The 13,982-nt window shown below is 53.7% G+C and overlaps 1 protein-coding gene across 1 annotated transcript; it reads left to right on the top strand.

Annotated features, from left to right (window-relative positions):
• Window positions 1-7,352: 7,352 nt before the first annotated feature.
• LOC138352879 (postacrosomal sheath WW domain-binding protein-like) lies at window positions 7,353-7,997 on the top strand. Its single transcript, XM_069305432.1, has one exon. The coding sequence runs from the start codon at window positions 7,353-7,355 to the stop codon at window positions 7,995-7,997; it is 645 nt and encodes a 214-aa protein (XP_069161533.1).
• Window positions 7,998-13,982: the final 5,985 nt, after the last annotated feature.

The raw sequence follows: 13,982 nt of genomic DNA, 5'->3' as shown, positions 1-13,982 counted from the left end.
ACCTGGGGCCAGATTCACGAAGCAGTTACGCAAGCACTTATACGAACCTGGGGCCAGATTCACGAAGAAGTTACGCAAGCACTTATACGAACCTGGGGCCAGATTCACGAAGAAGTTACGCAAGCACTTACGAACCTGGGGCCAGATTCACGAAGCAGTTATGCAAGCACTTACGAACCTGGGGCCAGATTCACGAAGCAGTTATGCAAGCACTTATACGAACCTGGGGCCAGATTCACGAAGAAGTTACGCAAGCACTTATACGAACCTGGGGCCAGATTCATGAAGCAGTTACGCAAGCACTTACAAACCTGGGGCCAGATTCACGAAGCAGTTACGCAAGCACCTACGAACCTGGGGTCAGATTCACGAAGCCGTTACGCAAGCACTTACGAACGTGTACATCTTTCCTCAATCTTTGACGGCTTTGGTTACATTTATTAAACAGTTTACAAGCATGAAAACTTCCCAATCAACTGTTGGTATTGTTATAAACAGCCTCCTGGTGCTTCGGAGCTCATTAACTGTTTAATAATTGTAAACAAAGCCGCCAAAGATTGAGAAAAGATGGACAGGTTCGTAAGTGCTTCCGTAACTGCTTCGTGAATCTGTCCCCAGAATGCTGGGCAGGGCGACCATCTTCCTATAACGACAGCCCATAAAACAATAATGTTCCTGGCTCACAGGGGCCCAACCAATCGAAATTTTACGCTTCTAAATGCTTCCTTCAGGGGGCGCCCCCTTGTGCCCAACTTGAGGAATGTCTGCCTGAATTTATGACCCCCCCAGAACGGTCCAGGACTGGTTGGAGGGTTATCTACCTGTAAATATAGATACCTGGAGTAGATAGCTAAGTATCTACAGTACGGTACGGCATCTCCCATGGCTATATGGTGTAGTAATGCGGTTTGGGCTCCTGTTTGGCCAAGATAGCCAGGGTTCGAAGCCCGCAAAAGGAGGATTCGAGCGGGAATACACTGACTCACCGTGAATGGGGTTCCAAATCACCGGATCCACTGAGAAAATAGTTAAAAATTGACTGAATGGCTTCCCTTCTGACTTGTGGGTAGGGGGGGTTGGGGTAAGGGTTTGGGGGGGTTATGGGGGTGTTGGGGAAGAGGGGGGGGGGGAGGGGGTCCCAGGAATGTTAGGGGGGGTTACCTTTGACCATATTTAAGAGGACCTGGATTTCCCCCTCCTTCCCTAATCTACCCATTATCTCCCTTACCCATTCCAGAGTTACCTCAATGTTCCCTACCCCCCTATACAAGCTTCCCTTAACCCCCCCCCTTCTCTCCCTTTAACCTTCCTCCCTTTTAATCGGCGTTTGGCCCATTAAAACTCCATGGAAATCGCACCATATATTTCACACTTGCTGAAAATGTGTATAAGAGCTAATAAAGCCAGTATCTATATCCCCTGAAATTATTATTTTTAGAGGCTAGCCCAGAGCGTCTGATAGATATAGATAATTTAGATAGATAAACACAGTAATTTAGATACTAGTGGGGGTCTGAAAGAGGGTTTCTGGGTGATTTGTAACACTTTAGTAGTTCGACAGTCATTAACTGCTCATTAGAGACAAATGACCTTTGACCTCGCTCATACGAATGACGTAATTCATTGTTATTGGGGTTTTAGGTAATTAATATTATGGCAGTTTGGTCTTATTGTGATTGTGTGCTTGTTGGTGCTGATACAATCACTGGATTGGTGTTATGGGTGGTGTTGTTGGCTTAATTGTTGTTGTTTATGACCTTAATGATGTTGTTGATTGTTGTTGGTGGTGATTGTTGGCGGTGATTGTTGTTGGTGGTGATTGTTGGCGGTGATTGTTGGTGGTGATTGTTGTTGGTGATTGTTGGCGGTGATTGTTAGCGGTGATTGTTGGTGGTGATTGTTGTTGGTGGTGATTGTTGGCGGTGATTGTTGGCGGTGATTGTTGGTGGTGATTGTTAGCGGTGATTGTTGGTGGTGATTGTTGGTGGTGATTGTTGGCGGTGATTGTTGGCGGTGATTGTTGGTGGTGATTGTTGTTGATTGTTGGCGGTGATTGTTGGTGGTGATTGTTGATTGTTGTTGTTGTTGGTGTTGATCGTTGTTGTTGTTGGTGTTGATTGTTGGTGATTGTTTTTTGTGTTGATTGTTGTTGGTGGTGATTGTTAGTGGTGGTGATTGTTGGTGATGATTGTTAGTGGTAGTGATTGTTGGCGGATCATGTTGTTCGTGATGAATGTTGGTGTTGATTGTTAGTGGTAGTGATTGTTGGCGGATCATGTTGTTGGTGATGATTGTTGGTGGTGATTGTTGGTGATGATTGTTGGTGATGATTGTTGGTGGTGATTGTTGGTGATTGTTGGTGTTGATTGTTGACGGTGATTGTTGGCGGTGATTGTTGGTGGTGATTGTTGTTGATTGTTGGCGGTGATTGTTGGTGGTGATTGTTGTTGGCGTTGATTGTTGGTGGTGATTGTTGGTGGTGATTGTTGTTGTTGGTGGTGATTGTTGGTGGTGATTGTTGGCAGTGACTGTTGGTGGTGATTGTTGGCAGTGACTGTTGGTGGTGATTGTTGGTGGTGATTGTTGTTGATTGTTGGTGGTGATTGTTGTTAATTGTTGGTGGTGGTGATTGTTGTTGATTGTTGGCGGTGATTGTTGGCGGTGATTGTTGGCGGTGATTGTTGGTGGTGATTGTTGGCGGTGATTGTTGGTGGTGATTGTTGGCGGTGATTGTTGGAGGTGAATGTTGGCGGTGATTGTTGGCGGTGATTGTTGGCGGTGATTGTTGGTGGTGATTGTTGGCGGTGATTGTTGGCGGTGATTGTTGGCGGTGATTGTTGGTGGTGATTGTTGGAGGTGATTGTTGGCGGTGATTGTTAGCGGTGATTGTTGGTGGTGATTGTTGTTGGTGGTGATTGTTGGCGGTGATTGTTGGCGGTGATTGTTGGTGGTGATTGTTAGCGGTGATTGTTGGTGGTGATTGTTGGTGATTGTTGGCGGTGATTGTTGGCGGTGATTGTTGGTGGTGATTGTTGTTGATTGTTGGCGGTGATTGTTGGTGGTGATTGTTGATTGTTGTTGTTGTTGGTGTTGATCGTTGTTGTTGTTGGTGTTGATTGTTGGTGATTGTTTTTTGTGTTGATTGTTGTTGGTGGTGATTGTTAGTGGTGGTGATTGTTGGTGATGATTGTTAGTGGTAGTGATTGTTGGCGGATCATGTTGTTCGTGATGAATGTTGGTGTTGATTGTTAGTGGTAGTGATTGTTGGCGGATCATGTTGGTGATGATTGTTGGTGGTGATTGTTGGTGATGATTGTTGGTGATGATTGTTGGTGGTGATTGTTGGTGATTGTTGGTGTTGATTGTTGACGGTGATTGTTGGCGGTGATTGTTGGTGGTGATTGTTGTTGATTGTTGGCGTTGATTGTTGGTGTTGATTGTTGGTGGTGATTGTTGTTGTTGGTGGTGATTGTTGGTGTTGATTGTTGGTGGTGATTGTTGGCAGTGACTGTTGGTGGTGATTGTTGGCAGTGACTGTTGGTGGTGATTGTTGGTGGTGATTGTTGTTGATTGTTGGTGGTGATTGTTGTTAATTGTTGGTGGTGGTGATTGTTGTTGATTGTTGGCGGTGATTGTTGGCGGTGATTGTTGGTGGTGATTGTTGGTGGTGATTGTTGGCGGTGATTGTTGGTGGTGATTGTTGTTGATTGTTGGTGGTGGTGATTGTTGTTTATTGTTGGCGGTGATTGTTGACGGTGATTGTTGACGGTGATTGTTGGTGGTGATTGTTGGTGGTGATTGTTGGCGGTGATTGTTGTTGATTGTTGGCGGTGATTGTTGGTGTTCATTGGTGGTGGTGATTGTTGGTGGTGATTGGTGGTGGTGATTGGTGGTTGTGATTGTTGGCGGTGATTGTTGGTGGTGATTGTACTCCCTAAGGTGTGCTTGCGGGGGTTGGTCTGTGGCTCCTGGCCCCGCCTCTCCCCCCCCCCGCCCCAGGAAGCAGCTGTCTAGCTCCCAGGTACACCAATTTACCGCTGGGTGAACAGGAGCATCAGGGCGTGTCACAGTCGCCTATTGACTGTCACGGCCCCCCCCCCCACACCCCTCCTAACGTCCCACTCCGTAAGAAACGCGGTGGTTTTGGCCAGGAACGTTAAAGATGCAATGGTTCCGCCTACGGTCTTCTAGCGTTCGAGCCGCCGCCAGGAATTTTCCCCCTTTAAACCTGTCGAGGACTAAACACGATACAAACGTCGATAATACGGTGCTCTAGACCTTCGTAATAGGTCGTATTCTGGCCGTATTGGGTATACATACGCTTAAAACCTTCGTAATACGTCGTATTCTGACCGTATTGGGTATACATATGCCTAAAATCTTCGTAATACGCCGTATTCTGACCGTATTGGGTATACATACGCTTAAAATCCTCTTAATACGTCGTATTCTGACCGTATTGGGTATACATATGCTTAAAACCTTCGTAATACGCCGTATTCTGGCCGTATTGGGTGTATATATTGACCGAGACGGGAGGAATTAGACAGGAGGGGGCCCTAATGATCCGTCCCTAGGGGGGGGTTAATCACCTCTGGCCTCTAATTGCCTCGTTACGACCTGAGGGGGAATTATAAGCGATAGTTAAATCACTTTTGTTCACTGTTCAGTGTCCAGTAATGCCCTTGGGGGGCCCTCCTGTGGTCAATGGGGGCCCTCCTGTGATCAATGGGGGCCCTCCTGTGGTCACTGGGGCCCTCCTGTGGTCACTGAGGCCCCCCTGTGGTCAATGGGGGCCCTCCTGTGGTCACTGGGGCCCTCCTGTGGTGAATGGGCCCCTCCTGTGGTCACTGGGGCCCTCCTGTGGTCACTGGGGCCCTCCTGTGGTCACTGGGGCCCTCCTGTGGTCAATGGTGGCCCTCCTGTGGTCAATGGTGGCCCTCCTGTGGTCACTGGGGCCCTCCTGTGGTCACTGGGGCCCTCCTGTGGTTAGTGGGGCCCTCCTGTGGTCACTGGGGCCCTCCTGTGGTCAATGGGGGCCCTCCTGTGGTCAATGGTGGCCCTCCTGTGGTCAATGGTGGCCCTCCTGTGGTCAATGGTGGCCCTCCTGTGGTCAATGGTGGCCCTCCTGTGGTCACTGGGGCCCTCCTGTGGTCACTGGGGCCCTCCTGTGGTCAATGGTGGCCCTCCTGTGGTCAATGGTGGCCCTCCTGTGGTCACTGGGGCCCTCCTGTGGTTAGTGGGGCCCTCCTGTGGTCACTGGGGCCCTCCTGTGGTCAATGGGGGCCCTCCTGTGGTCAATGGGGCCCTCCTGTGGTCAATGGTGGCCCTCCTGTGGTCAATGGTGGCCCTCCTGTGGTCAATGGTGGCCCTCCTGTGGTCAATGGGGCCCTCCTGTGGTCAATAGTGGCCCTCCTGTGGTCAATGGTGGCCCTCCTGTGGTCAATGGTGGCCTTCCTGTGGTCACTGGGGCCCTCCTGTGGTCACTGGGGCCCTCCTGTGGTCACTGGGGCCCTCCTGTGGTCACTGGGGCCCTCCTGTGGTCACTGGGGCCCTCCTGTGGTCACTGGGGCCCTCCTGTGGTCAATGGTGGCCCTCCTGTGGTCACTGGTGGCCCTCCTGTGGACACTGGGGCCCTCCTGTGGTCACTGGGGCCCTCCTGTGGTCAATGGTGGCCCTCCTGTGGTCAATGGTGGCCCTCCTGTGGTCAATGGGGCCCTCCTGTGGACACTGGGGCCCTCCTGTGGTCACTGGGGCCCTCCTGTGGTCAATGGTGGCCCCCTGTGGTCAATGGTGGCCCTCCTGTGGTCAATGGTGGCCCTCCTGTGGTCACTGGGGCCCTCCTGTGGTCACTGGGGCCCTCCTGTGGTCAATGGTGCCCTCCTGTGGTCAATGGTGGCCCTCCTGTGGTCAATGGTGGCTCTCCTGTGGTCAATGGTGGCCCCCCTGCGGTCAATAGTGGCCCTCCTGTGGTCAATGGTGGCCCTCCTGTGGTCAATGGTGGCCCCCCTGCGGTCAATGGTGCCCTCCTGTGGTCACTGGGGGCCCTCCTGTGGTCACTGGGGCCCTCCTGTGGTCACTGGGGCCCTCCTGTGGTCAATAGTGGCCCTCCTGTGGTCAATGGTGGCCCTCCTGTGGTCAATGGTGGCCCTCCTGTGGTCACTGGGGCCCTCCTGTGGTTAGTGGGGCCTCCTGTGGTCACTGCGGCCCTCCTGTGGTCAATGGGGGCCCTCCTGTGGTCAATGGGGCCCTCCTGTGGTCAATGGTGGCCCTCCTGTGGTCAATGGTGGCCCTCCTGTGGTCAATGGTGGCCCTCCTGTGGTCAATGGGGCCCTCCTGTGGTCAATGGTGGCCCTCCTGTGGTCAATGGTGGCCCTCCTGTGGTCAATGGTGGCCTTCCTGTGGTCACTGGGGCCTTCCTGTGGTCACTGGGGCCCTCCTGTGGTCACTGGGGCCCTCCTGTGGTCACTGGGGCCCTCCTGTGGTCACTGGTGGCCCTCCTGTGGTCACTGGTGGCCCTCCTGTGGACACTGGGGCCCTCCTGTGGTCACTGGGGCCCTCCTGTGGTCAATGGTGGCCCTCCTGTGGTCAATGGTGGCCCTCCTGTGGTCACTGGGGCCCTCCTGTGGTCAATGGTGGCCCCCTGTGGTCAATGGTGGCCCTCCTGTGGTCAATGGTGGCCCTCCTGTGGTCACTGGGGCCCTCCTGTGGTCACTGGGGCCCTCCTGTGGTCAATGGTGCCCTCCTGTGGTCAATGGTGGCCCTCCTGTGGTCAATGGTTTCCCTCCTGTGGTCAATGGTGGCCCCCCTGCGGTCAATAGTGGCCCTCCTGTGGTCAATGGTGGCCCTCCTGTGGTCAATGGTGGCCCCCCTGCGGTCAATGGTGCCCTCCTGTGGTCACTGGGGCCCTCCTGTGGTCAATGGTGGCCCTCCTGTGGTCACTGGGGCCCTCCTGTGGTCAATGGGCCCCTCCTGTGGTCAATGGTGGCCCTCCTGTGGTCAATAGTGGCCCTCCTGTGGTCACTGGTGGCCCTCCTGTGGTCAATGGGCCCCTCCTGTGGTCAATGGTGGCCCTCCTGTGGTCAATGGTGGCCCTCTTGTGGTCAATGGTGGCCCCCCTGTGGTCACTGGGGCCCTCCTGTGGTCAATGGTGGCCCTCCTGTGGTCAATGGTGGCCTCCTGTGGTCAATGGTGGCCCCCCTGCGGTCAATAGTGGCCCTCCGGTGGTCAATGGTGGCCCTCCTGTGGTCAATGGTGGCCCCCCTGCGGTCAATGGTGCCCTCCTGTGGTCACTGGGGCCCTCCTGTGGTCACTGGGGCCCTCCTGTGGTCACTGGGGCCCTCCTGTGTTCAATGGTGGCCCCCCTGTGGTCACTGGGGCCCTCCTGTGGTCAATGGTGCCCTCCTGTGGTCAATGGTGGCCCTCCTGTGGTCAATGGTGGCCCTCCTGTGGTCAATGGTGGCCCCCCTGCGGTCAATGGTGCCCTCCTGTGGTCAATGGGCCCCTCCTGTGGTCAATGGTGCCCTCCTGTGGTCAATGGTGGCCCTCCTGTGGTCAATGGTGGCCCTCCCGTGGTCAATGGTGGCCCTCCTGTGGTCAATGGTGGCCCTCCTGTGGTCAATGGTGGCCCTCCTGTGGTCAATGGTGGCCCTCCTGTGGTCAATGGTGGCCCTCCTGTGGTCAATGGTGGCCCTCCTGAGGTCAATGATGGCCCTCCTGTGGTCAATGGTGGCCCTCCTGTGGTTAATGGTGGCCCTCCTGTGGTTAATGGTGGCCCTCCTGTGGTCACTGGTGGCCCTCCTGTGGTCAATGGTGGCCCTCCTGTGGTCAATGGTGGCCCTCCTGTGGTCAATGGTGGCCCTCCTGTGGTCACTGGTGGCCCTCCTGAGGTCAATGATGGCCCTCCTGTGGTCACTGGGGCCCTCCTGTGGTTAATGGTGGCCCTCCTGTGGTCACTGGTGGCCCTCCTGTGGTTAGTGGGGCCCTCCTGTGGTTAGTGGGGCCCTCCTGTGGCTAGTGGGGCCCTCCCATCCGGACGAACTGATCAATATCCGGACGAACTGATCAATATCCGGATGAACCGATCAATATCCGGATGAACCGATCAATATCCGGATGAACCGATCAATATCCGGATGAACCGATCAATATCCGGACGAACCGATCAATATCCGGACGAACCGATCAATATCCGGATGAACCGATCAATATCCGGATGAACCGATCAATATCCGGATGAACCGAACAATTACGGACAGTCACTGACGCATAATCCGGACAGTAACTCACGCATAATCCGGACAGTCACTGACGCATAATCCGGACAGTGACTCACGCATAATCCGGACAGTGACTCACGCATAATCCGGACAGTGACTCACGCATAATCCGGACAGTCACTCACGCATAATCCAGACAATAACTCACGAATAATCCGGACAGTCACTGACGCATAATCCGGACAGTCACTCACGCATAATCCGGACAGTGACTCACGCATAATCCGGACAGTCACTCACGCATAATCCGGACAGTGACTCACGAATAATCCGGACAGTAACTCACGCATAATCCGGACAGTCACTCACGCATAATCCGGACAGTGACTCACGCATAATCCGGACAGTCACTCACGCATAATCCAGACAGTGACTGACGCGTAATCCGGACAGTCACTGACGCATAATCCGGACAGTGACTCACGCATAATCCGGACAGTCACTGACGCATAATCCGGACAGTCACTCACGCATAATCCGGACAGTGACTCACGCATAATCCGGACAGTCACTCACGCATAATCCGGACAGTGACTCACGCATAATCCGGACAGTCACTGACGCATAATCCGGACAGTGACTCACGCATAATCCGGACAGTCACTGACGCATAATCCGGACAGTCACTCACGCATAATCCGGACAGTAACTCACGAATAATCCGGACAGTCACTCACGCATAATCCGGACAGTCACTCACGCATAATCCGGACAGTCACTGACGCATAATCCGGACAGTAACTCACGAATAATCCGGACAGTCACTCACGCATAATCCGGACAGTGACTCACGCATAATCCGGACAGTCACTGACGCATAATCCGGACAGTGACTCACGCATAATCCGGACAGTCACTGACGCATAATCCGGACAGTGACTCACGAATAATCCGGACAGTCACTGACGCATAATCCGGACAGTAACTCACACCAGAGTTGAGTAGCTTCTTCCTGATTCATGAGTGATTCACGAGCCTCACGCAACAGGGGGCCTCGAACCCCGGGACGAGTCGATTGTCAATGCCAAGGTTGCCACAGTGTCAGTGTCATATTCAGACGACGGGACGGCTGCCAAGTGGAGGAATTATGGTGTATTAAAATACAACAGTTACGGTGTATTATAATACAATTGAGTCAAAGTTGAGTCACAAAGTGTTCAGATTCCCCTTGGGAAGAATTGGAGGTAATTTTGTCATATAGTGTGAGGGGCAAGATGGGGGTGTAGTTTGAGGGGTGTGTAGGGGTGGTGACTGGGGGGGTGTGTCTAGGTGTAGTGACTGGGGTGCAGTTGTGGGGTGTCTAGGTGTGGTGACTGGGGTGTAGTTGTGGGGTGTGTAGGTGTGGTGACTGGGGTGTAGTTGTGGGGTGTCTAGGGGTGGTGACTGGGGTGTAGTTGTGGGGTGTCTAGGTGTGGTGGCTGGGGTGTAGTGACTGGGGTGTGTCTAGGTGTAGTGACTGGGGGGTGTGTCTAGGTGTAGTGACTGGGGGTGTGTCTAGGTGTGGTGACTAGGGGGTGTCTAGGTGTAGTGACTGGGGGGGGTGTGTCTAGGTGTAGTGACTGGGGGTGTGTCTAGGTGTAGTGACTGGGGGTGTGTCTAGGTGTAGTGACTGGGGGTGTGTCTAGGTGTGGTGACTAGGGGGTGTCTAGGTGTAGTGACTGGGGGGTAGTGACTGGGGTGTGTCTAGGTGTGGTGACTAGGGGATGTCTAGGTGTAGTGACTGGGGTGTGTCTAGGTGTAGTGACTGGGGGGTGTGTCTAGGTGTAGTGACTGGGGGTGTGTCTAGGTGTGGTGACTGGGGTGTGTCTAGGTGTAGTGACTGGGGTGTAGTGACTGGGGTGTCTAGGGGTACTGTGTCTAGGTGTAGTGACTGGGGTGTCTAGGGGTACTGTGTCTAGGTGTAGTGACTGGGGTGTCTAGGGGTACTGTGTCTAGGTGTAGTGACTGGGGTGTCTAGGGGTACTGTGTCTAGGTGTAGTGACTGGGGTGTCTAGGGGTACTGTGTCTAGGTGTAGTGACTGGGGTGTCTAGGGGTACTGTGTCTAGGTGTAGTGACTGGGGTGTCTAGGGGTACTGTGTCTAGGTGTAGTGACTGGGGTGTGGTGACTGGGGTGTCTAGGGGTACTGTGTCTAGGTGTGGTGACTGGGGTGTCTAGGGGTACTGTGTCTAGGTGTAGTGACTGGGGTGTCTAGGGGTACTGTGTCTAGGTGTAGTGACTGGGGTGTCTAGGGGTACTGTGTCTAGGTGTAGTGACTGGGGTGTCTAGGGGTACTGTGTCTAGGTGTAGTGACTGGGGTGTCTAGGGGTACTGTGTCTAGGTGTAGTGACTGGGGTGTCTAGGGGTACTGTGTCTAGGTGTAGTGACTGGGGTGTCTAGGGGTACTGTGTCTAGGTGTAGTGACTGGGGGGTGGTGACTGGGGTGTCTAGGGGTACTGTGTCTAGGTGTGGTGACTGGGGTGTCTAGGGGTACTGTGTCTAGGTGTTGTGACTGGGGTGTCTAGGGGTACTGTGTCTAGGTGTAGTGACTGGGGTGTCTAGGGGTACTGTGTCTAGGTGTAGTGACTGGGGTGTCTAGGGGTACTGTGTCTAGGTGTAGTGACTGGGGTGTCTAGGGGTACTGTGTCTAGGTGTAGTGACTGGGGTGTCTAGGGGTACTGTGTCTAGGTGTAGTGACTGGGGTGTCTAGGGGTACTGTGTCTAGGTGTAGTGACTGGGGGGTGGTGACTGGGGTGTCTAGGGGTACTGTGTCTAGGTGTGGTGACTGGGGTGTCTAGGGGTACTGTGTCTAGGTGTTGTGACTGGGGTGTCTAGGGGTACTGTGTCTAGGTGTAGTGACTGGGGTGTCTAGGGGTACTGTGTCTAGGTGTAGTGACTGGGGTGTCTAGGGGTACTGTGTCTAGGTGTAGTGACTGGGGTGTCTAGGGGTACTGTGTCTAGGTGTAGTGACTGGGGTGTCTAGGGGTACTGTGTCTAGGTGTAGTGACTGGGGGGTGGTGACTGGGGTGTCTAGGGGTACTGTGTCTAGGTGTTGTGACTGGGGTGTCTAGGGGTACTGTGTCTAGGTGTAGTGACTGGGGTGTCTAGGGGTACTGTGTCTAGGTGTAGTGACTGGGGTGTCTAGGGGTACTGTGTCTAGGTGTAGTGACTGGGGTGTCTAGGGGTACTGTGTCTAGGTGTAGTGACTGGGGTGTCTAGGGGTACTGTGTCTAGGTGTGGTGACTGAGGGGTGTAGTGAAGGACCCCCCTCCCCCTCCCCTAGACATAACTCACCGTTGCATCACAGTCAATAACGAAGAATAATTTATCACCGTAACTGCCAACTATGACGGAGCCTTGTCTCTGAGACACAGTGGGGGGGGGGGGGGTATAAATAATTCACCGTAAGCGTTGTTTAAGAGAAGGAAATAGCGTCGTGTACTGTGTACCGTGTACGGTGTACCGTGTACTGTGTACTGTGTACGGTGTACTGTGTACCGTGTACGGTGTACCGTGTACTGTGTACGGTGTACTGTGTACCGTGTACTGTGTACCGTGTACCGTGTACCGTGTACTGTGTACTGTGTACCGTGTACTGTGTACAGTGTACCGTGTACTGTGTACTGTGTACCGTGTACTGTGTACCGTGTACTGTGTAGTATGTACAGTGTACTGTGTACGGTGAACTGTGTACCGTGCACTATGTACCGTGTACCGTGTACTGTGTACAGTGTACCGTGTACTGTGTACTGTGTACTGTGTACTGTGTACCGTGTACTGTGTACGGTGTACCGTGTACCGTGTACTGTGCACTGTGTACCGTGTACTGTGTACTGTGTACCGTGTACTGTGTACCGTGTACTGTGTACCGTGTACTGTGTACTGTGTACCGTGTACTGTGTACTGTCTACTGTGTACTGTGTACCGTGTACTGTGTACTGTGTACTGTGTACTGTGTACAGTGTACCGTGTACTGTGTACCGTGTACTGTGTACTGTGTACTGTGTACCGTGTACTGTGTAGTATGTACAGTGTACTGTGTACAGTGTACTGTGTACTGTGTACAGTGTACCGTGTAATGTGTAGTATGTACAGTGTACTGTGTACCGTGTACTGTGTACCGTGTACCGTGTACTGTGTACCGTGTACTGTGTACTGTGTACTGTGTACCGTGTACTGTGTACAGTGTACTGTGTACCGTGTACTGTGTAGTATGTACAGTGTACTGTGTACCGTGTACTGTGTACTGTGTACCGTGTACTGTGTACCGTGTACTGTGTAGTATGTACAGTGTACTGTGTACCGTGTACTGTGTACCGTGTACTGTGTACCGTGTACCGTGTACTGTGTACCGTGTACTGTGTACTGTGTACCGTGTACTGTGTACTGTGTACCGTGTACTGTGTACCGTGTACGGTGTACCGTGTACTTTGTACCGTGTACTGTGTACCGTGTACTGTGTACCGTGTACTGTGTACCTTGTACTGTGTACCGTGTACTGTGTACTGTGTACTGTGTACCGTGTACTGTGTACCGTTTACCGTGTACTGTGTACCGTGTACAGTGTACTGTGTACAGTGTACTGTGTACCGTGTACTGTGTACCGTGTACAGTGTACTGTGTACAGTGTACTGTGTACTGTGTACTGTGTACTGTGTACAGTGTACTGTGTACCTTGTACCGTGTACTGTGTACTGTGTACCGTGTGCTGTGTGCTGTGTACAGTGTACTGTGTACCGTGTACTGTGTACCGTGTACCGTGTACCGTGTACAGTGTACTGTGTACCGTGTACCGTGTACTGTGTGCTGTGTACTGTGTACCGTGTACAGTGTACTGTGTACCGTGTACCGTGTACCGTGTACTGTGTGCTGTGTACTGTGTACCGTGTACCGTGTACTGTGTACTGTGTGCTGTGTACTTCACATAGAGCACCCAGGCCAACAGAGTCGACCAGATAGCGCCAGAGTCGACCAGATAGAGCCAGCAAGCGACCAGAGTTGACCATGATAGAGTCCCCAGGCCACCAGAGTCGGCCAGATAGAGCCCCAGACGACCAGAGGAAACCAGATAGAGCCCCAGGCGACCAGAGGCGACCAGACAGAGCCCCAGACGACCAGAGGCGACCAGATAGAGCCCCCAGGCGACCAGAGGCGACCAGATAGAGCCCCAGGCGACCAGAGGCGACCAGATAGAGCCCCAGGCGACCAGATAGAGCCCCCAGGCGACCAGAGGCGACCAGATAGAGCCGCCAGGCGACCAGAGGCGACCTAGATAGAGCCCCCAGGCGACCAGAGGCGACCAGATAGAGCCCCCAGGCGACCAGAGGCGACCAGATAGAGCCCCAGACGACCAGAGGCGACCAGATAGAGCCCCCAGGCGACCAGAGGCGACCAGATAGAGCCCCAGGCGACCAGATAGAGCCCCAGGCGACCAGATAGAGCCCCAGGCGACCAGATAGAGCCCCCAGGCGACCAGATAGAGCCCCCAGGCGACCAGAGGCGACCAGATAGAGCCCCAGGCGACCAGATAGAGCCCCCAGGCGACCAGAGGCGACCAGATAGAGCCCCAGACGACCAGAGGCGACCAGATAGAGCCCCCAGGCGACCAGAGGCGACCAGATAGAGCCCCAGGCGACCAGAGGCGACCAGATAGAGCCCCAGGCGACCAGAGGCGACCAGATAGAGCCCCCAGGCGACCAGAGGCGACCAGATAGAGCCCCAGGTG

The sequence above is a fragment of the Procambarus clarkii genome, chromosome 55 (assembly GCF_040958095.1).
Source record: "Procambarus clarkii isolate CNS0578487 chromosome 55, FALCON_Pclarkii_2.0, whole genome shotgun sequence".
In the NCBI taxonomy this organism is placed as follows: domain Eukaryota; kingdom Metazoa; phylum Arthropoda; class Malacostraca; order Decapoda; family Cambaridae; genus Procambarus; species Procambarus clarkii.
Note: the sequence above shows the minus strand (reverse complement) of the source record. Positions and strands in the feature narration are given on the sequence as shown.

What these genes read in the sequence shown, in the direction of transcription:
- LOC138352879 (XM_069305432.1), top strand. Translation starts at nt 7,353, where the DNA reads ATGGTGGCCCCCCTGTGGTCACTGGGGCCCTCCTGTGGTCAATGGTGC.